General features: G+C 48.3%; 1 protein-coding gene across 1 annotated transcript in view; it reads left to right on the top strand.

Moving 5' to 3' along the window:
* INSR (insulin receptor) overlaps positions 1–23177 on the top strand; it is a 63201-nt gene that overhangs the window by 33704 nt on the left and 6320 nt on the right. The window contains exons 3-20 of the mRNA XM_064733994.1: positions 654–969; positions 3824–3969; positions 4747–4891; positions 5132–5346; positions 7623–7749; positions 8431–8681; positions 9528–9695; positions 10324–10525; positions 16159–16427; positions 16994–17136; positions 18045–18204; positions 18512–18611; positions 18856–18923; positions 19899–20128; positions 20350–20460; positions 21334–21493; positions 22484–22613; positions 22817–22951. Of these exons, the coding sequence (XP_064590064.1) occupies positions 654–969; positions 3824–3969; positions 4747–4891; positions 5132–5346; positions 7623–7749; positions 8431–8681; positions 9528–9695; positions 10324–10525; positions 16159–16427; positions 16994–17136; positions 18045–18204; positions 18512–18611; positions 18856–18923; positions 19899–20128; positions 20350–20460; positions 21334–21493; positions 22484–22613; positions 22817–22951 (3076 nt within the window). The remainder of the gene's footprint in view (positions 1–653; positions 970–3823; positions 3970–4746; positions 4892–5131; positions 5347–7622; positions 7750–8430; positions 8682–9527; positions 9696–10323; positions 10526–16158; positions 16428–16993; positions 17137–18044; positions 18205–18511; positions 18612–18855; positions 18924–19898; positions 20129–20349; positions 20461–21333; positions 21494–22483; positions 22614–22816; positions 22952–23177) is intronic.

The raw sequence follows: 23177 nt of genomic DNA, 5'->3' as shown, positions 1-23177 counted from the left end.
TGCTGTTGGACATGTGTTATTGGCAGTACTGCTGTAGGAAATTTGGTTTTTTAAACTGAGAAACAAGAATTTTCTGGCTGAAACTGGCTGTGCCAGGCTGGGAAGCTCTTGGTGTGGTGTCTCATCACTCCTGAGCTTCAGAAATGACACCAGGGATCTCCTGGAGGTCTTTGCTGGACTGAGGGAGGAGGAAAACTTGGTTTTTTTCTTTTGAAGATGAGCATTGATGGTTGTGAGGATGAATGGTAAGACTCCTCAAAAACATTCTTGAAATGTGGAATTTACACAGAAAGGTGGAGATGAGGCAGAATTTACACTGTCGAGTGGAGATGGGGCAGAATTTGCAGTGAAAGGTGGAGATGAGGCAGAATTTGCAGTGAAAGGTGGAGATGAGGCAGAATTTACACTGAAAGCTGGACATGAGGCAGAATTTTCACTGAAAGGTGGATGAGATGAGGCAGAATTTGCTCTGCCAAGTGGAGATGGGGCAGAATTTTCGCTGAGAGCTGGAGATGAGGCAGAGGCTCCGTGGCTGCCCCTTCGCACAGGAAGCTCCCAGGACAAGCAGGACCAGGTGCCACCTCTGTAACCTCTCAGGTCCCACGTGGGCAGGCTCTCAGTGACACTCACCTGCCTCTGGTGTTTCTCCCCAGTGTGTCCCCCTGCCTGCAAGTCCCAGGGCTGCACGGGGGACGGGCAGTGCTGCCACAGCGAGTGCCTGGGCGACTGCACGGAGCCCAACGACCCCACCAGGTGTGTGGCCTGCAAAAACTTCTACCTGGACGGGAGGTGTGTGGAGAACTGTCCCCCTGGGCACTACCGCTTCGAGGGCTGGCGCTGCGTCACCTTCAGCTTCTGCCAGGAGCTGCACAACAAGTGCAAGAACGCCCGCGAGTCCGGCTGCCACGTCATCCACAACAACGAGTGCGTGCACGAGTGCCCCTCGGGGTACATCATGAACTCCAGCAAGTGAGTACCTGGGCTGCTGGGAGAAAATTGGGGCTTGGGTGGGCTTTCCTCCTCTTTGGACACGGGGTTTGGGTGGTGTGTCAAGAGCAGGAGTGTCATTCTTGTGCTGAGAGTGACACAGTGTCGTGGTTTGACACAGTGCCCCCATGAAAATATATTCTCCCCAGTGGCTGTTGTGAGATGTGACCAGAAATAGAGCAAAACAGGCTCCAATTCAGGAGTAAAGGACAAAAACTTTATTAACTTACAATATGTAAAAGAAACAAACAGAACTCAGAATGAAAATTTTCCAAAAACGTTCCTCCTCCCCCCACCAAATTCCCAGCACAGCACAGTGAGACAAAACCTTGGATTCTCAATCAATTTACCACCCCTCAGGTAACCAACTCTCAGTTCATCACCACCCTTCATATAATCAATTCTCAGCTCATCAAGAAGAGAGGAGTCCCTCTTGTACCATAGGCTTCCCCAGGAAACGCAGTTGAAACTTCTTTATTCAAGAGAACCACGTGGTTTTTATAGAATGATAGCATACATTCTATGTGATTGGCTAATTAACAAAAAACATCTTCTGTAAGTAGAGCTTGAGACTCTTAATCTCATGGTTGTGGGTTTGAGCCCCACGTTGGGCACCACCTGTAAGAGTTCAGAGTTGTGGGTTTGAGCCCCACGTTGGGCGCCAATGTAAGAATCCATGTCTGGATGAGCTGTCTGGGTCCAACCCGGCTGGCTGGAGACCCCAGCCCACAGGATCTTACATAGGTGAAGACAAGAAGTGCTCTTCTCCAGGTGGGGATGAATTTACAGTAAAAGCTGAAGATGAGGCAGAATTTGCACTGAAAGTGGGAGATGAGGCAGAATTTTCACAGAAAGGTGGACATGAGACAGAATTGGCACTGACGAGTGGAAATGAGGCAGATTTTGCACTGAATGGTGGAAATGAGGCAGAATTTGCTCTATCAAGTGGAGATGAGGCAGGGGATGAATGTCCTCTATTTAGATGGAAAAACCCACATGGGAAGCACTCGTGACTCATGGCAGGAGACTTTTATACCTGGGGGAGTGCAGGGCAGAGGAAGAGGACCACAGCCAATGGGATACCAGTGAGGAGGGGTGAGAGAGGGACTGACCAGGGAAGAGACCACCAGTGCTGATAATTAGTGGGGGGAAAAGGGGAAGAACATGTGGTCATAGGATACAAATCATGTGAAAAGCAAAAATTACCAAACACCCAGTGCAAACAACTAAATAACTGTTTAGTGCAATACAACAATCTTCCTCATACACCATCCTTGAGAAGAACAGACAGAAGAAGTAGAAGAACACCACCTGCAGATTGTTTATACATAACAAGTTATCTCATCCTTACAACTCCCTAAAAATTCTCCCAAGCCACTGTGAGAAACGCTCGCTGTTTTTCTCTCTCTGTCCCATGGCATCCACACAGGAGTTGGAGCAATCACCTGGCCTGCTTTAATATGATTTACAAACTAATACCTTGCTAATTCAAGCCATTAAAAGCTCTCCCTGCCATGGGCTGGTAGTTTATTCTTCCCTTGCTTGCTGTCAAGTTTGGAAAAAGCGAGAAAGGGAGATGGAGAGAGGACAAGGAAGAGCATCCACAGCGTGGGAGGAGGGAGCTGGGCAGTGGATTTAGCAACCCCGCTTCCCTCCCCTCTGGAGCAGCCTCAGGCCAGGGAGCCAGGCTGGAAAAGCACAGCAGGGAGAGGCCGTGGCTAATGAAGAGAGCACAGCGTCCTCGGAGTGCTCGTTCTCAGAATATCAGTCCCTCATCCCTGTAATTACTTTCATTGAGCAGGTTCAAGCTGTGCCAGACATAAATGCACAATGTAACAAACAAGTGTAGCACGAATCAAAGCAGGGAACAGCCATTCTGCCTATTCCCAGGGGGTTTTGACAAAGGAATTAAATAATTTATGGTGCTGAGCTGTTTATCACTGAAAACTTGGTTGTTTGTCCCGCATTACCATTCTAGATTGTGGTGAGTCAGATTTCCTATGAATATTGGTCTCTTTGTGCTTGCATGTATTTGCTCCTGCCATCATAATTTCAGGGAATTCACTCTTAACAGGACTTTTTATGCCATTTCCTGTTTTGTTTTTCCAAAGAACCAACAAGCAGCCCCCAGAGTGGCTGTGCTGCTTGTGCAACAGCCCCATGGCCCCTCCTGTGCTGTTCCAGGCTGCTGCCAGTGGGACCTCACAGCTCTGCTCCCTGCTTTTCCTAGAGCATTTCTTTCTCTGAGCTAGTTGGGAACACATTCTTGTGGTGGTGTGACCAGGGCAAGCCATCAGCTCGTGCTATTTAAGCAGTATTTCCCCAGAGCACAAAGCACATTCTTGCCTTTTTTTAAAGCAACATTGTGTGCAGTCCTCAATCAGAGGATTCCCAGATGCAGGGCCAGCTCTGCACTCATCAATTACACGTTTGGTTAATGATTTTGAGATGAATGCTGGGCTGGGATTTATTATCTTGAAAGCCCTGGGATGGTGAGCACTGGGCAGCATCCTAGCCAGTTGCCTCTTCATAATAATTCAGGTCACTTCATTTTGTTTTGTAGGGAGGGATGGAACAATTCATGTTTGAAGTGACAATTTAAGACCATTTAAATTTATCAGCAGTTATTTTCAAGGCCAGGTTGGATGGGGCTTGGTGTGGAAAGAGGTTGGAATGGGACGAGCTTTAAGATCCCTTCCAACCCAAACCATTCCACAATTCTGTGCCTCTCTTTGGAGTTCCTAAAAGCGAACCCCACGATGATTGATCACTCAGCTTTTGGGCACTGCTGGGGCCATCCTGCCTGACCCTGCTCCCCTCCTGTGCTGTTTTGCAGCCTGCACTGCACGCCCTGCGCAGGGCCCTGCCCCAAGGTGTGTGACTTTGGCAAGGAGAAGACCATCGACTCGGTGACGTCGGCGCAGGAGCTGCGGGGCTGCACCGTGGTCAACGGCAGCCTGGTCATCAACATCCGCGGGGGAAGTAAGTGAGGATGGCTGGGCAGCCAAGGAAACCCCCTCAGCCTCAGAGGGACCCAGAGCAACCAGCACAAAGCAAAGGCTTTCATTTGACTGTTTTTGTTAATTGATTGTTGCCGGTTCTCCTGAATTAACGTAAAGAAATTAAATATTAATGTTTATTAATTGTCGCGTTCGCGTTCTCTGGAAAAATCCCTTCGCCCAGGATTTTTCTCCTGGGAGGCTGAGAAGCCTCAGAAAAAGGAAAACAATTCTTATCTCATTTGCTTCTCCTCTGTTTTGCTCATGTGGAATGTGTTTGGGAATTGTTTACCCACAGATGATTGCTTAATTGGTTTCTGGTGTGAATTATTTTTATTCTTTGGCCAATCAGTGCCAAGCTGTCAGGACTCTGGAGAGAGTCACAATTTTTCATTATTATCTTTTTAGCATTCTTTTTAGCATTTTAGCATAGTAAGTATCCTTTCTGTATTCTATAGTATAGTACAGTATAGTATAGTATAGTATTCTTTAATATAATATAGTATCGTAAAATAATAAATTAGCCTTATGAGAACATGGAGTCAGATTCATCATTCCTCCCTGCCATGAGGATCTCAGCAAATACAGTAATTAATATTGTTAAATATGAATGTTTGGGCTTTAATTGTTTCATATGAATGTTAATTGTTTCATATTAATATTGATTAATATTCATGTTAATTGTTTAGCATTCATGTAATATGTGGGTGTTTCTCTCTGTGATACCAAATAACTCTTCCCAATGTTTTCCTCTCTGTAGATAACATAGCAGCTGAGCTGGAAGCAAACCTTGGCTTGATAGAAGAAATCTCAGGTTACCTAAAAATCCGCCGCTCTTACGCCTTGGTTTCCCTTTCCTTTTTTCGGAAACTCCATCTGATCAGAGGAGAGACACTTGAAGCTGGGTGAGTTCTCTCAAAAGATGCTTTATTTGAATGTTTTGAAGAACCAGGAGTGCCACTTCTATCAGGGTGATTTGTATTGGGAAACAATTCCCAAGTTGTTTTTAAATGTTCTTCTGCCCGTGCCTTGTGCCCTGCCAGGGCAAACAATTTGCATTCATTTTTCTTTGGTGCCTGAATTAGTGCAAAAAGAGTTTTCCATGCATCCCCTCCCAACCCATGTTTTCATTCTTCTGTTTTCAGGAATTATTCCTTTTATGCCTTGGACAACCAGAATCTTCGCCAGCTCTGGGACTGGAGCAAACACAACCTCACTATTGCACGGGGCAAACTCTTCTTCCACTACAACCCCAAGCTGTGCTTGTCAGAAATCCACAAGATGGAGGAGATCTCTGGGACTAAGGGGCGTCAGGAGAGGAATGACATAGCCCTGAAGACCAACGGGGATCAGGCCTCATGTAAGAGCCTCAAAATAAAGCTTTGCTTCCCTTTCCTCTCCCTCTGCCTTGCTGTCCTCATGCTGCTCCTTCTCCCAGCCCAGCCCATGAAGCTTTCCATCCCTTTCCATCCCTTTCCATCCCTTTTCATTCCTTAGGTAAAGCAACAGATGTGCCCCTTGCCTGTGCACTCACTGTCACTGTGCCACAAGTAAAATTCCCCACAGGATCTCCCTCTGTCACCCTTGGTCCCACAAAACCCTGGAAGGTTTTTGGGGCTGGGAATGTCTTTATTGTGTCTTTTTGAAGAGTTTAACACAGTGTAACCTCAGCCCAGGCTGGGACTTTGTGTTACTGCTGAGTACCTGATTAATAGTCATAATCTGCTTTTCCCATGTCATGAGGCAACATGGAATAAACACAGGAGAAACAGGATTTCCACCCATCCCTGCAGCCACGTGAGGCAATTGCCATGACAACAGGCAGGGAAAAATTTCCAACCATTTTTGCAATGCCTCTCTGAGGTTTTTCACCCAACAGCTTTCTTCAGGAACAACGATCAAACTGCTCCTGTGTCAGCAAACAGCACAGGGTGGGCTTTGAAGTTGTGCTGCTGAAGATGGGGTTCTGCAGACAATTATTTTGGCAGCAATACTGCAAGAAATGCAGTCCTTCTGCACCCTCAGTCCTGCTGTTTGTTCCCTTTTTGTGCCACCAACAATCCCCTTTCCCTGTTTGTACCAGGGCTCTGTTGTGGAAGTAATCAGGGGTAGGAGAATCCAGCTCTGTTCTGAGCTGGTGGTGTCTCTCTGCTCTGATTCATTCTCAGCCCCACAGAGATTCGCCTGCCCACAGGAGCAGGAGCATGTGCAGGTGGTCATGGGCCCCTTGGAGCTCAGGGTGTTCTGTGCAGGACATGGGGACAGAGGCAGTGACCCCTCCATGCAGCTGGGTTGTGTCCTGGGAGATGCTGGGGCAGGTATTGCCACCAAAAAAGCCCAGCATTGACTGAACTGGGATTTCAGACCCTGGCTCACAACCTGCAGTACAGCTTGGGCATCCTGTGGCTTCACTGTCCCTCTGCTTTTGGGGACAGCCCTGGAAGAAGAGCCCAAGATCCTTCCCCGCTCAGAACATTCCAGGATTCTGTGATTTCTGATCCTGTCCTCGTTGCCCCTCGTTGATGCAGCTGTTTGTGAACAGACCTAAAAAGTGAAGATCTTTCAGTTGACTCAGTTTCCTGCTCTGGTTTCCCACATTTCATCACCACAGGCAGGCAGGCCAGCACAGAGGGAGAGGGGAATGCAATGGCTGTGACCTGAAACCTGGCAGGAGCAGTGAAAAACACACACGGAGCCTCTGGGGCACCACAGCTCCAGCTGGGCACAGGCAAGAGCACAAGGAATCAGCTGTCTGTAAAGTTCATCTCCTCCCATGGGACACTGAAAGACTCTTCCCACATTGGGGATGAACCTGAATTTGGGTAGATGCAGCTCTGCCTGTGGCTCCTGGGCTGGTGTTTGGTGTGAAGGCAGCTGGAGGAGACAGTTTTGCATTTCTCTTTGCCAGCTTTACCCTCACCCTGCTGAGCTGGTGTCTGTGCCACCCCCACCTCAAACCACAGCTTGCCAGGTTGTTTGGCTTTTTGTTTGCTTTTACATTTCAAGCTCAGCTTTCACGTTGGCAGCATCCTGTTTACTAAAAAAAAAAATAGAAAGGGGGAAAAAAACCCGCCCCTGTTTGTTCTGGATGTGGTGCCAGTGAAATAAATGTTCTTCCTCCTGTTGCAGCTATTGCAGGAATAGCAAATTCAGTCAGAGCCACTTGAGCTGGGGGCACAAAACCTGTCATACCCTTGAGCTCCATCCTCCTGCAAACACCCTCCTGTTTGCAGAGGGACCTCACTGCTCCTGGGCAAGGCTGGAAATTTGTCTGCATTGTTTTTGTGGCCTCTTGCCTTCTGTGCAAACCATATTGCTGTGCAGATCATCATCAATTGTGAAATGTGTTGCCTTTAGATTTCTCACTTTGTAGAATTTAGTTGAGCTCTTCTTCAGAGTCATTTTCATGAAATCATAGAAAAATTTAACCTTAGGAGGGCATTGATACCAGCCACTGATTTGAGGTAGGAATGGCTGCCAGGTAAGATAAGGTTTTACTGGGCAGCTCTTCTCAGTGCCAACATCCTCACATTTATCTTAAACTTCTAAAATAATTAAAAACAAAATTTAAATCATGTTCGATGCTTCATTTTCCAGCATCAATAAAACTCTTGTCACTTTTCTCACTTGTTACAGGTGAAAACGAACTGCTGAAATTTTCTTCCATTAGGACTTCTCATGACAAGATCCTGCTGAAGTGGGAGCCCTACTGGCCCCCTGATTTCCGTGACCTGCTGGGGTTTATGCTGTTCTACAAGGAGGCGTAAGTGACCCCTCAGTGGCCTTGCTGGGCTGCCACCAGCAGCAGCTGCCATTCAGAGCTGGATGTTCAACCTGCTGGATGGGCAAAGCTGTTCAGTCTCTGATTTTGTGGCTCCTGCATCAAAGTTTCCAGTGATATCCTTCTGTAAAAGTGTTCATTGAGATCCCTGACTTGTGCACACAATTCCTCATTTAAGAACAATCCAAACTTTAGTTATTCCTGGTGTTCTAGACACACATACTCAAACCATGGAGTTTCTCATCTCCTCACAGTTCCTCATTTAAGAACAATCCCAACTTCAGTTATTCTTGCTGTTGTAGACGCACATACTCAAACCATGGAGTTTCTCATCTCCTCACTCTCTCTGTGGAATGCTGAGGGTTTTATCCCCTTTGAGGTGGGAAAGATTCTTGTAGAATCAAGGTAACCAAGCTGATTTTCATAAAGCTCACAATAATCAGTCTGGATTTGGTTGTTGGGGTCATGTTGGGCACAGATCCTGCTTTGTGATGCTGTTGGAGGCCCAGGTGACAAAGCTCCCAATGCCTCCCTTTCAGAATAAATACAGTGAGATAATTTTACTTTCTCTGAAGGGTAAAGGGTGATAACTTCCATGTGTCTTTAGAAATTTTAAGAGCTTGATTGAGGATTCTGTTAATTGGAGCCTTCTCTTTCCTCAAGTCCCTACCAGAACGTGACGGAGTTTGATGGCCAGGACGCCTGTGGCTCCAACAGCTGGACAGTTGTGGATGTGGATCCCCCACCTCGCTCCAACGAGCCCAAAGCCCAGACCCAGCCAGGCTGGCTCCTGAGGGGCCTGAAGCCCTGGACACAGTATGCAGTGTTTGTGAAAACCCTGGTCACCTTCTCCGACGAGCGGCGCACGTACGGCGCCAAGAGCGAGATCATCTACGTGCAGACCAACGCCACGGGTCAGTGCAGCACCCCTGGGCTGAAACCAGGCCTAACTGAGCCTGCCTGGGGGTTAGACAGGAGATTTCCCACTGCTCTGCTTCGGTGGGGAGGAATTATCCAGAAAATTTCCCACTGGCCTGGAGGAATTATCCAGGAAATTTCCCACTGCCCTGCTTTGGTAGAAAGGAATTATCCAGGAAATTTCCCACTGCCCTGCAGGAATTATCCAGGAAACTTCTGACTGCCCTGCTTTGGTAGGAGGGAAATATTCAGGAAATTCCCACTGCCCCTGCTTTGGTAGGAAGGAATTATCCAGGAAACTTCCCACTGCCCTGCAGGAATTATCCAGGAAATTTCCCACTGCCCTGCTTTGGTAGAGAGAAATTATTTAGGAAACTTCCCACTGCCCTGGAGGAATTATACAGGAAACTTTCTTCCCACTGCTCTGCTTTGGGAGGGAGGAATTATTCAGGAAACTTCCCACTGCCCTGGAGGAATTATACAGGAAACTTTCTTGAATTATCCAGGAATTATTTAGGAAGTTTCCCACTGCTCTGCTTTGGGAGGGAGGAATTATTCAGGAAACTTCCTTCCCACTGCCCTGCTTTGGTAGGAAGGAATTCCTAAACCAGGGGAGTGATTCCAGATGGTGCCAAGGGGCACCTCTTCCATCCAATTTGTGTGGCCTCGTTAAGATAAGGCTGGAAGAGGCTCCAGGATGATCCAGCCCAGGCTGGAGGAGCCTGCTGGGTGCCAGGGAATGCTTGATTGCCATAGAAAGGGGAATTTGCCATAGAAATGGGAATTTTCCTGTCCTGGCTCTGAGGGCAGTGCAGTGACCTCTGTCTCTTGCCCACCCCCAGTTCCGTCGGTCCCGTTAGATCCCATCTCTGTCTCCAACTCCTCATCCCAAATCATCCTCAAGTGGAAGCCTCCCTCAGAGCCCAACGGGAACATCACACACTACCTGGTGTACTGGCAGCAGCAGGCAGAGGACAGTGAGCTCTATGAACTCGATTACTGCCTCAAAGGTGAGTGCCTGCATTCCCTCCAGCCCTTTCCCTCAGTCTCTCCCACAATTGGGGTTTTCCCTTGGGGGTGCTCTGGGGTCCTGCTGGATTCAGGACTGTTTTTCTGGAATCAGCTTTGTCCCTCCCTGTTCTCTTACATTAGGTGCAGCTGCCAAGGTATGTACAAAAGGTCTAAAAATGTTTTTAAAAAGTAATCACATGTTTTTTCCTTTGGGGAATGTCCCTTCTGCCCTTGCTCCTTTTAAACTGAATTATGAGTTTAATAGCAACAATGGAGATAATAAAAATTTGGGTGCTGTTGGAGCTCAGGGCCAAGTTAATTTCTGAAGGCAGCTGGTGCCTGGTTTGGAATTCCTTGAGAACACAGAATTGCACTGAGGACTTCCAAAATCTCACCTGCTGCTCTGTGTTACCTGAACTGGTATAAAGCAGCATCCAAGCTCCATTGCAAAACCAGCATTTTTAAATTAAATTCCTGTCAGAAAGGAGGGAACTGTTCAGCCCTGGATGAGAAAATGGGATGCCCAAATGTGCCATGAATCCTGTGTACACTGGTTTGGGATCTTTGTGTAGGATCAAACATCTGCCAAGACAGGCACAAGTGACACTAAAGCTGTTTTGTCCCCAGGATTAAAGCTGCCCTCAAGGACGTGGTCTCCTCCTTTTGAATCTGAAGACCCCCAGAAGTATAACCAGAGTGAAGCTGAGGATGTCAGTGGGGAATGTTGCTCCTGTCCTAAAACAGACTCCCAGATCCAGAAGGAGCTGGAGGAATCTGCTTTCCGCAAGACCTTCGAGAATTATCTCCACAACGAGGTTTTTGTGCCCAGGTGAGAACATCAAACAGGGCTCAGGGGCAGGGAAATGTAATTGAGGATTAAATAAAAATACCAGCTTGGACACAGCAACATTGCCAGGCCTCCATGAGCCAGCTGGATATGGGTGTTGGAATAGGGAGAGCAGAGCACCTACCACACATCTTCCTGCAGATTGGGAAGCTCCTGCTTTCATTTCCTGTCCCTAAATTCTCCTCAGCTCAAGAATAAAGTGAGAATCCTTAACAAATAGCCTGCAGCTCATCTGGCATCAGATGATGCCAAAAATAGCGATTTTCTTTTCCTGTCTTAAAATTTTGTGGTCAGGTTTCTCATTGAGTTGCAAAGAAAGGAGAAGGGCAGTGTACCAGGCCACAGCCTCGTCCTCCAGCGTGGTATTTGTGGTCTCCCTTCACTTAGTGTGGGAAATGCCTCCAATACCATGAGGAATGTGAGTGCCTGGGTGGTGAATGTCCTGTTTGCAGTGGCACACTTGGTGTCACATTAAGTGGTGTTGAATGTCTTCACACTTCATCTGCAGCCTTGGGGAGGAAGTGCTGGGGAGCAGGGTAGAATCTGTGGTGATTTACCCTCTTCCCTCTCATGCCTTTTGTGTTCTGAATTTATTCTCTGCTTGCTGCCCTCAGCCAGCAAAGCTGCATTTGCAGCTGCCTGACGAAAGCTGGGTCACTGCACTGAGCATTTTCCCTGGGGTTCCCTGCCCTGGTGCCTGCACTCCTCACATGGAAGCTTGAGCAGAACCCCTCATTTTGCTGTTGGTGCCCATCAGGATGAGCTGCAGTGTGCCACAGGGTGCCAGGACATGACACACTCCAAAGCAGAGGAGAACCAAGCCAAATGCAAGAGCCAAACTCCTCCTGATGCAGGCAGACAATTCTGACACTCTGATTTCTTTTTTTTTTTTCCCATGCCCAATTTTATTGTGCAGCCAGGCCAGTTTCTGGGGTGTATATTTTAGGAAGAAACCAATCACCAGGATGTGCCACCTTGTCAGCCTCCTGAGGAAGAAATCCCCACATCCCATGGCCAGCTAATCCTCTAAAACAAGGCAGTGCTGGAGAGGCCTCTCTGCTGCCACGTGCCCTGCTTGTCCTCCCTGGCAGGCTCCAGGCTGTCAGCACATAAATCAGAATTCTTCTTCCTGTGAATGCTGTGCCATCACCTGCTCACAGAGCCTGGCAGGGAGCAGGGAGTGGGGTTTAATTTACTTCAGGTGCTTTTTTTGTGGCTCCTGAGAGTTCAGTGACCTCTCCTGAGGCGCTGTGTGGCCTCTCCTGGAGAGCAGGAGCTTGCCAGCCACGGGAGGAATGTCAGGGGTGAGGCCAGCAGGGAACAGGAGATGCCAGGGCAGCAGAATCACAGCAGTTTCTCCCTGATATCTTCTTGTTTTCCATGTGCCATTTGTGCCCTCCTGCCCTGCTCCCAGCGATCTGATCCCTGGGCAGGATCCAGCCTCAGTGCAGGGCTGATCTCACCCTCTGGAAATCACAGTTCCTTCCCCCTGGGCACGTTGATTACCCACTCCAGGAGCCACTGTCACACCTCCTGGGGCTCAGCTTTCTCTGGCGGTGACAAAAAGCCAAACTAGAAGTTCAGGAATGTTCCTGTGCTCAGGCAGAGCTGGCAGTGCCTCACTCCAGGTCCCCTTTGGGGCTGAGCAAAGTGGCCATCTTTGTTTGTTTGGTGCTTTGTTTCTTCTTTCCTGGGTTATTTGCTCTCATTTTGGAGGAGTTCTGCTCAGGTTGGAGCTCAGGGATGGATGTGTGGAGTCTCCATCCCTGGATGTCCAGCATGGCCCTGAGCTACCTGCTCCAGCTGCTTTGGGTCAGGAACTGGGCTCAGACAATCTCCTGAAGTGCCTCCAGCCTCAGCCCTCCATGATTCTGTGGGGAAGATTCAGAAAAAGCCTTGAGAGTCAGAGAGGAGCTCAGTGGCTGCTGTTCAGGGTGTCATTCCAGGTATTCCCTCCATTCCTTCACCACTGCAGCAAGAGCAGCCCCAGTTCTCTGTCTCTCTCTGTCACACACATTTGTGCCGTTCCCAATATTCTTGGGGAGCAAGATCTGAGGAATGACTCACTTTAAAAGTTATTATTTTCCTCTGTGTTTCCCAATTCGGTTCATTGTACAGACAAATCTACAATGCTTTGGCTGGGCCAGCAGACCTGGGGCAGTTTCAGGGCTTTGGAAAAGCTTGGCTCAAGGTTCCAAAGGCATTTTTGGAATCCCCCAGCACAGGCCATGCTGTGTGTGCTGAGGTGTCACTTCCAGCCCCCTCACACCTCCTGGTCACCTGTGAGGACAGGAGGAACCTGGACCTGAGGGTTTCACCCTGGAGCTGCTGAGATGGCCTCAGTGCAAATTACACTGGAACAACTCTGAGAAAAATCAGATGTTTGAAAACACAGAGAATTTGGCAAGAAAATTGCTGCAAATCCAGGATAATAAATATGGGAAGATTGGGGATTTACAGCTTCAAAAGCTTTTCTTAACTTACTGTGACTTGAGAAGGAAGGAATTCTTGCATTTTACTCTGTGTTGCATCAGTGGTCAAATTACTGTTTTACTTGTGAAAAACAAAATTCCCTTGAACACGAGGATCAGCTGAATTCACACTGGATAAACAGAGGGTGTAGCTTTGCTTTTATGCAAACCAGGTCCTGTTTGACCATAAAGAATCCTTCCCAAGGAGGGAGGTGGCATGACCCAGAGCTGGGTCCCTGAACTCTGCCCCATCCTGAGGGGACACAGCACCACACAGGCTGAGGGAACAGCAGCTCCAAAAGGAGTTAATTAGTAATTAAGAAAGAGAAAACTTAAAACTGGAATGTGTTTGTTGAACCTGCCTGTAGGATTGATGGGGGTAGCATGGTGGGGACAGACAGAGATGAGAGATCTCTGCAGGCAGGTCGTGGAAATTGCATTTATTGCAAAGGGCCTGGGTGCAGGGCCCTGCTGGGAGCTGCAGCCACAGCTCAGAGCAGGCCCCAAAGAGGGAGAGAGAGATAAAGAGAGTGGTAAAGAGAGAATGAGAGAGTAAAAGGAGGATCAGAGGGTGAGATTCGTTACAATAAATCTTCTTCTGGCCTTGGAATTTGGGGTTTATTGCAAAGGGCCTGGGTGCAGGGCCCTGCTGGGAGCTGCAGCCACAGCTCAGAGCAGGCCCGAGAGGAGAGAGAGGTAAAGAGAGAGAAGGCAAGAGTGTGGTAAAGAGATGAGAGAGTGAGGAAGAGTAAAGAGGGTAAAGAGAGTAAAAGAGGATGAGGTTCCTGTTACAATACAATAAATGTTCTTCTGGTCATGGAATTTGGGGTTTATTGCAAAGGGCCTGGGTGCTGGGCCCTGCTGGGAGCTGCCAGGCACAGCTCAGGGCAGGCCTGAGAGGAGAGAGGGGGAGAGAGGATGAGAGGGTAAGAGAGTAAGAGGGGTAAGAGCTAAGAGAGCAAGGTTCCTGTTACAACGCAATAAATCTTCTTCTGTGTTGAATATTCTAATTCTCACTAACCAGTCTAGTACAAGATTCAAATCTTACAGCATTTACATACAGCTTATAAGAATCATTACATTGCCATACTGTATTACATTTTAAACCTTAAAAACTCCTCTTTGGGCCCCTTCTGTCAGGCTGGCAGGGTCTGCTCTGACCCTTGGGCCTGTCTGCAAGCAGAGGGTGTTGTTCCATCAAAAGGGGATTACCTTCAGCCAGCCTCACCATTGTTTTCCAGACATTTGCCTTTTGCTATAGGAGGAGAAACAGCTCCAGAGAAGGTGGCAGAGACCTGTGAGAGCAAATCCCCGTTGGGACTGGGGCTGGCCATGGCCTGGTGGTCAGAGGTGGCAGTGGAAAGTTCAGTTCAGCAGCAAAGATTTGCTTCAACAGCTTGTTACATTTTTAGAGCCTGGAGATGCCTCAAGTGTGGGTTCAGATCAGGTCACTCTTTGTACCCTTTAATAGCTGCACACACATGCACACACACACACAAAAAGATCATCACCCCCTTAAAATACATGGTCTGGATTTCAACTGGCATTAATTCCTTTTGTGTAACTGAATACAGTTACTGATTCACCACCTTGGTTAGTTCCTGACCTGGAATTCCCCGTGGCAAATATGTGGCAGCACATAAGAGTGTTAGATTGAGCACTTTTGGAACAGTGTTAAATTGAGCACTTTTGGTTTGGTACTGATCCCTTCTTCTTTTTTTTTTTTTTCTTGCCAAGAAAATGAAATTTTTGCATGTTTCTTAATTCTCTTGAATTTATTCTGTTTATTTGCTGGCAAAACCTGGTATTAAAGCTGGCTGGTGGCACTCAGGTGCAGACAGGGAAGGTGACATGGTCACACTGCAGGTGCTGGTTTTGCAGGTGAAAAAATCACATTTTCAGACTGAAATGCAATAACCTGAGCAGCAACATTTGGTTAACAAAACCACACAGTGAATATGTAATCAGAATAATGAGTTCTAAATGGATGCCTTGAAAAGAACTTAATAGATTTGATCTCTTGGGGAAAATTTAAAATGCTTTGTGTATCCATCGAGGTTCAGCCTTGGAGGTGAGAGTGGCAAATATATTCCAGAAAGCTGGGACAGTGGCCTTTTGCTTTATAAATGCAAGTTGGTGGCACTTGGGACATGTGGCACATCTGAGGTCACTGAATGGGGCCGTGGTGTGACCTGGTGTGCTCAGGCTGCAGCTCCAAAGCATTGCAGCCCTGCCTGAGGCATCTGTGAGGCAACCTGGTAACGTTAGACCCAGCTGGGAGACCCAGGGGAACTTGAATTCTCAAGCAAACACTTGAAGCTTGGGTTGGTTTATTTTTATTTTATCTCCCTGTGTGCAGTTGTGCAGATACAGAATTTTGTAAATGTGACGGTGTTCACAGGGGTTTTTGGATTGGGGAAGAGATGAGGATCTGACTCCATGTTTCACAAGGCTTGATTTATTATTTTATGATATATATCACATTAAAACTATACTAAAAGAATACAAGAAAAGGTTTCATCAGAAGGCTGGCTAAGAATAGAAAAGCAAAGAATGATAACAAAGGTTTGTGGCTCGGGCTCTGTGTCCGAGCCAGCTGACTGTGATTGGCCATTAATTACAAACAACAGCATGAGACCAATCACAGATGCACCTGTTGCATTCCACAGCAGCAGATAACCATTGTTTACATTTTGTTCTTGAAGCCTCTCAGCTTCTTAAGAGGAAAAATCCTGAAGAAAGGAATTTTCATAAAAGTTGTCTGCGACATGTAAAGATGCATGTCTTGGTTAAAAAAAAAATATCCTGAATTTCTTTGTTGCTTTGCAAATATCAGGACATCTCAAACTCTGCTTTCTGGCTGGTGCCTTTTGCTGTAGGAGGAGAAACAGCACAGGGAAGGCAGAGGGAAGCAGGGAACGTGGCAGAGACCTGTGAGAACAAATCCCTGTTTGGCCATGGCCTGGTAGTCAGAGGTGGCAGTGGAAAGTTCAGTTCAGCAGCAAAGATTTGAGTTTGGAGTTTTCAGTGGCACTCAGAGTTGGTGTTTTCAGTGGCTCAGCTCTCCCATTCGGACCCCTCCTGCCCAGCTGGATGTGTTGGCACTGGCTGTGACACTGACCTGGTGCCCGTGTTGTCCAACAGGCCATCGAGAAGACGCAGAGACCTGGGCTCCGTGGCCAACGCCACCGTGGTGTTCCCCACCATCCCATCCTCCCCCAACAACTCAGCAGCAGCTGAGGGTGCAGAGGAGCAGAAACCCTTTGAGAAGGTGCTGTCCAAGGAGTCGCTGGTGATCTCGGGGCTGCGCCACTTCACCGGGTACCGCATCGAGCTGCACGCCTGCAACCACGATGCCCAGGAGTCCCGCTGCAGCGTGGCAGCCTATGTCAGTGCCAGGACCATGCCTGAAGGTGATTCTGTCCCTCAGCCCTTGGTGGTTCCTCCCAAAATGCTGCTTTTCCCACAGGAGGCAGCTGCAATATGTAAAACAGGGCTGTCCGTGTGTCCTGGTGTGTGACGGTGTTCACAGGGGGTTTAGGATGAGGGAAGAGATGAGGATTTGACTTTATGTTTGAGAAGGCTTGATTTATTATTTTATGATGTATATTACATTAAAACTTTACTAAAAGAATAGAAGAAAAGGTTTCATCAGAAGGCTAGCTAAGAATAGAATAGAAGGAATGATAACAAAGGCTTGTGGCTCAGCTCTCTGTCCGAACCAGCTGACTGTGATTGGCCATTAATTACAAACAACCACATGAGCCAATCACAGATCCACCTGTTGCATTCCACAGCAGCAGATAATCATTGTTTACATTTTGTTCCTGAGGCCTCTCAGCTTCTCAGGAGGAAGAAATCCCAAGGAAAGGATTTTTCATGGAAAGATGTCTGTGACATTGAAGGGAAAGGAGGATGGGTGAGGTGTGAATTTTGCCCAAAGCCATAAAACTAAACCTGATCTTGAACTTGGTTCTAGCTAAGGCTGATGACATTGTTGGCCCAGTGTCCCATGAGCTGGTGGAGAAGAACACTGTGCACCTGAAGTGGCAGGAGCCAAAGGAGCCCAACGGCCTCATTGTGCTCTACGAGGTGAACTACGGGCGCCTTGGGGACACCGAGGTGAGAGTTCTGTCACAGCACCTTTGGTGAGGGGTTCTGGGGTCACAGCACCTTTGGGGGGAGGCTCTGTCACAGCACCTTTGGTGAGGGGTTCTGGGTCACAGCACCTTTGGGGGGAGGTTCTGGGTGCTGCAGGAGCCTCGAGAACCTTACAAGGGAGCACTGGATGCTGCAGGAATCTTGGGGAGCTGTCGGGGAGCTGTCAGGGAGCCCCAGGTGCTGCAGGAGTTTTGGGGAGCTGTCAGGGATCCCCCAGGAGCTCTCAGGAAGCTCTGGGTGGTGCAGGAGTTTTGGGGAGCTGTCAGCGAACTCTGGGTGGTGCAGGAGCCCGTAGGAGCTGTAAGAGAGCTCTGGATGTTACAGGGGCCCCCAGGAGCTGTCAGGGAGCCCCAGGTGCTGCAGGAACCTCCAGGAAATTCTCAGGGGTCCCCCAGGAGCTCTCAGGAAGTTCTGGGTGCTGCAGGAGCCTCCATGAAACTCTGAGGGAGCCCCCAGGAGCTGTCAGGGAGCCCTAGGAGCTGTCAGAAAGCTCTGGGTGTTACAGGAGTTTTGGGGAGCTGTCAGGGAGCCCTGGGTGCTGCAGGAGCCTCCAGGAGCTGTCAGGGAGCCCCAGGAACTGCAGGAGCCCCTGGCAGCTCTCAGGGAGCCCCGGGAGCTCTCAGGAAGCTCTGGATGCTGCAGGAGTTTCAGGGAGCTCTCAGGGAGCCTGGGATGCTGCAGGAGGCCCAGGAGCTCTCAGGGAGCCCCGGGTGCTCTCAGGGAGCCCCAGGAGCTGTCAGGGAGCCCCGGGAGCTCTCAGGGAGCCCCGGGTGCTGTCAGGGAGCCCCAGGAGCTCTCAGGGAGCCCCGGGAGCTGTCAGGGAGCCCCGGGAGCTGCGGGCTGAGCCTGGCACTGCCCTGTCCCCACAGGAAGCCCATTTCTGCGTGTCCCGCAAGCACTTTGCCAGCGAGGGCGGCTGCCGGCTGCGGGGGCTGCAGCCCGGCAACTACAGCGTGAGGATCAGAGCCACCTCCCTGGCGGGCAACGGCTCCTGGACAGAGCCCACCTACTTCTACGTGGCTGATTACTGTGAGTTCAGTTCATTTGTGGCTTCTGATCCCTGACAGAAACTCGGTTATTGCTGCAGGATGGGGTGCAGCAAGCAGGGAGTCACTAAATGTTTACCAAATACATCTGTTGTCAAGAACCTGAATTACTTGGAAACACATGGCTTTTGTTTATTAGTCCTCATGCTGACCAGCCCCACATTTTGATGTGAAATTGCTTCTAGTTTTGTATTTGTTCCAATTTATTGAAGGGGGAGATTTTATTGAGGAAAAAGTTTGTATTTTGGACTTGTATATATAATATCTCCAACTCTCTCTTTCTCTCCTAGTGAATGCTCAGCCAAATATTGCTGTTATCATTGTTCCTATTATTTTTGCCATAATAATTGCTGGAATTATTGGAGCTGCTTATGTGCTTGTGAAAAAGAGGTGAGTGCACTTTCCTCTTGTTTTCACCATAAACACCAAAATTTACATGCAAAAGTTTTGCTGCTTTGTTGGGAGTCAGTTTTTGTTTGGTTTCTAATTTCCATAGTGATTGCAGCATTAATTTAAGTGCAGGAAATAGTTTGTGCCATATGGGGACAGTTTATTTGCTGCATGCTTTGGGGATTGATCAAACTGCCCTCACCTCAGAGGCTGCAGAGTGCTGAGGATTTTGTGTCTCTTCCAGACAAACTGAAGGACCAACAGGACCCCTGTATGCATCCTCCAACCCTGAGTACATCAGTGCCAGTGATGGTGAGAGCAACCAGGGCTTCTTTGTTGTGTAATCGTGCAGTCAGTACAGCAGGATGGGCTGGGAGTTGTTTTTGTGGGGTTTTCTGGTCCTTTTGTAGAATTCACCCCCCCTCAATCTGGCAGCACTACCCAGAGCTGCTGTGAGAGTGTCTTTCAGAAGATGCTCTGTCACTGACATATTTTATGAAAAATCCTTTTGCTAAAATATTTTCTCCTGAGAAGCCTCAGAAGCAAAATGTAAACAATAATTATCTGCTGCTGTAGAATGCACCAAGTGCATTTTAATTAATCCATGTAAGTTATTTTTACTTGATAACCAATGACAGCCACCTGTGTTGAAGCTGTGAGCAGTCACAAAATTTTCCCTTTCCTTTCCTTTTTCCTTTCCTTTCCTTTCCTTTCCTTTCCTTTCCTTTCCTTTCCTTTCCTTTCCTTTCCTTTCCTTTCCTTTCCTTTCCTTTCCTTTCCTTTCCTTTCTCTTCCTTTCCTTTCCTTTCCTTTCCTTTCCTTTCCTTTCCTTTCCTTTCCTTTCCTTTCCTTTCCTTTCCTTTCCTTTCCTTTCCTTTCCTTTCCTTTCCTTTCCTTTCCTTTCCTTTCCTTTCCTTTCCTTTCCTTTCCTTTCCTTTCCTTTCCTTTCCTTTCCTTTTTCCTTTCCTTTCCTTCCTTCCTTTCCTTTCCTTCTTCCTTTCCTTTCCTTTCCTTTCCTTCCCTTCCCCTTCCCCTTCCCCTTCCCCTTCCCCTTCCCCTTCCCCTTCCCCTTCCCCTCCCCTTCCCCTTCCCCCTTCCCCACCTTCTGATAAAATCCTTTCTTCTATTCTTTTAGTCTAGTTCTAATATACCATTTTCTTTTAATATAACATATATCATAAAATAATAAAGCCTTCTAAAACATAAAGTCAACATTCCCATCGCATCCTGAGCCCGCTGCAAGCAGCCCCACAGTGCTCAGCTCAGGATGTCCCCCTGTGCCCACAGTTTATGTCCCTGACGAGTGGGAGGTGCCTCGGGACAAGATCACGCTGCTGCGGGAGCTGGGCCAGGGCTCCTTTGGGATGGTGTACGAGGGCATCGCCAAGGACATCGTCAAGGGAGAGCCCGAGACGCGCGTGGCCGTCAAGACGGTGAACGAGTCGGCCAGCCTGCGCGAGCGCATCGAGTTCCTCAACGAGGCCTCTGTGATGAAAGGCTTCAGCTGCCATCATGTGGTAAGTGCTGGGCGCCTCAGCACGCAGCTCTGCAGTGCCTGCAGAGCCCAGCCCTCAGCTGGCTTCAGCTGATCCATCACAGCTGGGATCTCTCCCTGCTGGATTCGCCGTTCTGCCCAAGTCGTTTCACTGCTGCTCTTTTTAAACCTGTCAGCCTGACAAGGCCTGGTTTCACCTCTGTTTGGACACAGCCTCAAGGGAATTTCTCACTCCTTTTCCAGGTTCGCCTCCTGGGAGTGGTCTCCAAGGGACAGCCTACTCTGGTGGTGATGGAGCTGATGGCACATGGGGATCTCAAAAGTTACCTGCGCTCTTTGAGACCCGAAGCTGAGGTAAAGACAGGAGAGAGGGAGTCTGCTGTGGAACACGGACTTGATTTGTCTCGTGGGCTTAGTTGTGAATTGCAGCCCTGAGATATGCGAATGAGTCAGAGCTCTTCAGTTTTCAGTCTTGAAGTTGTTTATTAATTCTTATCTATAAAATTTTCTTTCTGCCCAGCTGCGATCTGCTCAGTAGGGCAGCCACAGGCACTCTCTGTGTTGTCTTTTTATACTGCAAACTACCTATAACATATTTACACTTAATTCCCAATACCTATCACCTGTGTTAGACAGTGCACTTCTACTCTAAACCAATCCCAAAGTGCCAACATCACTGCAGAAAATGGAGGTAGAGAAGAAGAATAAGAAGGACTGGACACGCCCAAGTCCCTCCATCTTGTCCCCAAAACCCCCATTCCAAAAATCCTAAAATCCACCTTTTCACCTAGTAATAATTTTATTATTATATTGTTTAAACTTCTGTGACTTTCAGGTCCTTATACAAAGCTGGTAATTTGCTCCACAGGTCATAATCAAATCCCCAGGTGTTCTGGGCTGTGTGCCAGGGTCTCTGAGCCCCCTGGTGGGGTCCCCAGCAACTCTGGACACCCAGAGGGATGTACTGAGTTCTGACAGATTTGGAGTTTAATACTTTTTAATGTAATGATGTTAAGCTGAAAAAGGGTAAATTTGATGTGATTTTGGGAAGACATTCTTGTCTGTGAGGGCAGGCAGGGCCTGGCACAGGTTGTGCAGAGAAGCTGGAAGTGTCCAAGGTCAGGTTGGAAGGTTGGAGCAACGTTCCCTGCTCATGGCAGGGAGCTGGATGCTGTTTAAGGTCACACCTAACCCCCACCTTTCCGTGACTGTGATTTTTCCTGGCAGAACAACCCCGGGCGGCCGCCCCCGACGCTGAGGGAGATGATCCAGATGGCGGCGGAGATCGCCGATGGCATGGCCTACCTGAACGCTAAGAAATTCGTGCACAGGGACCTGGCAGCTCGCAACTGCATGGTGGCAGAGGACTTCACTGTGAAAATCGGGGGTAGGTGCTGCTGGTCCCTCCCAAGCCAGGCCATTCTGTGATCAGGAGATGGTTCTGTGCATTGTGTTTGATGTAAAAGCAAATTGGTAAAACCAAAGTGTCGAACATGGGTGATTCTCGCTGTCTGCCTTTGGGAAATTGCAGCACTTTTCCCTCTGTTTCTTCCCTGTGACAGAATTGTGTGGACTTCAGTAACAACAAATCTCCTGTAGAGCCAGAGCAGCTTTTCTCACCTTCTCTATTCTCCCCTTCTCTATTCCCTGTACTTTTAGGACCTCTGTCCTAAAAGTTCATTACCTTTCCAGCTTAAACTACCTGGGCTTGTCTCACTAGTCTTTGCTTCTGTGAGAATTAAGACAAAGAAGGAGTTGGGTACAACAAACCCACTGCTGATAATCCTGTCATTGGGTCAGGTGGCTCTTAAAAGTAATTTAACCCAGTTTTAAACCCAAACTCTTTTAGTAATAAGTAAATACAACATTTCAGAATAACCTGGAACCCCTCAGTAGAAGATGATTCCTAATCCTGGGAGAATTAAGATGTAGACTTCTGGATGGCTGAATAATCAGAAAAGGTGCTGGTATAGAACAGGGTCTCCTCCCCCTGCAGGGTTGAAGAATGTGGTGTTAAGGTTACGGTGATTTTATGCAGCAATTTTTTTATGTGGTGATTTTTCAGAGCTCTCTGGAGTTAAAGCCAGGGCAGTGTGATTTCAGACAAAGGGAGCTCTGTTTTACTTACAGAGGATGAATAAAATAATGTTTAGAATAGAAGCTGTCACCAAAAAATTTAACTCTGGAGTCTCTGTTGTGACTCCGTAGAAAAAAAATGCAGGAAAAGGGAAATGTTTTGATCATTAATCACGAGCTGACAGATGACTGCAGGCTGGGCTTTGGCAGTGGGGGTAACGCAACATCCATCTGGAGATGCTGCACAGGAGAAGCAGGATGGAGGGAGAGGAGTTTAACACATCCCCATTGCTCCCCTCAGACTTTGGGATGACCAGGGACATCTACGAGACGGATTATTACCGCAAGGGGGGCAAGGGGCTGCTGCCCGTGCGCTGGATGGCCCCCGAGTCGCTCAAGGATGGGGTGTTCACCACCTACTCCGACGTGTGGTAAGTTGTCTCTGCAGTCCCAGATGCATTCCAGCTCAGGAGCTCCTTGTTTTAGTTTAAACTGACTCGCTCAGAGCACAGACAAAACAAAGCCGTTGTTTTGAAACACTTCCATGAAAATATAGCCGTGTTGTTTAGAAGTTCGTTTTCCAAAATAACTCCAGGATGTTTTGTTCTCACCAGGAGATTTCTCTCTCCCTTAGGTCATTTGGTGTTGTCCTTTGGGAAATAAGCAGCTTGGCAGAGCAGCCGTACCAGGGACTCTCCAACGAGCAGGTGCTGAAGTTTGTCATGGATGGAGGATACCTGGATCAGCCAGACAACTGCCCAGAGAGGCTGTAAGTGCCAAGCAGGGACAGCCAGCCCAGCTGCACTCTTTGCCTGGAGTGTGGCCCACTAAGATGGCCTGACCTGGGCCACCTCTTAACCCTCCTTGATCAGGGAGGACAAAACCAGACTTTAGTGAGGCATCTCCACAGAAATTCCACCAAAGTGTCCTTAGTGATCCAGGGAAGGGGCTGCCCAGGGAGGTTTGGAGTCCCCATCCCTGGAGGTGTCCAAGGA

Source organism: Zonotrichia leucophrys, chromosome 28 (genome assembly GCF_028769735.1).
Source record: "Zonotrichia leucophrys gambelii isolate GWCS_2022_RI chromosome 28, RI_Zleu_2.0, whole genome shotgun sequence".
Classification (NCBI taxonomy): domain Eukaryota; kingdom Metazoa; phylum Chordata; class Aves; order Passeriformes; family Passerellidae; genus Zonotrichia; species Zonotrichia leucophrys.
The sequence above is the reverse complement of the archived record's forward strand: the minus strand, read 5'-3'. Positions and strand labels throughout refer to the sequence as shown.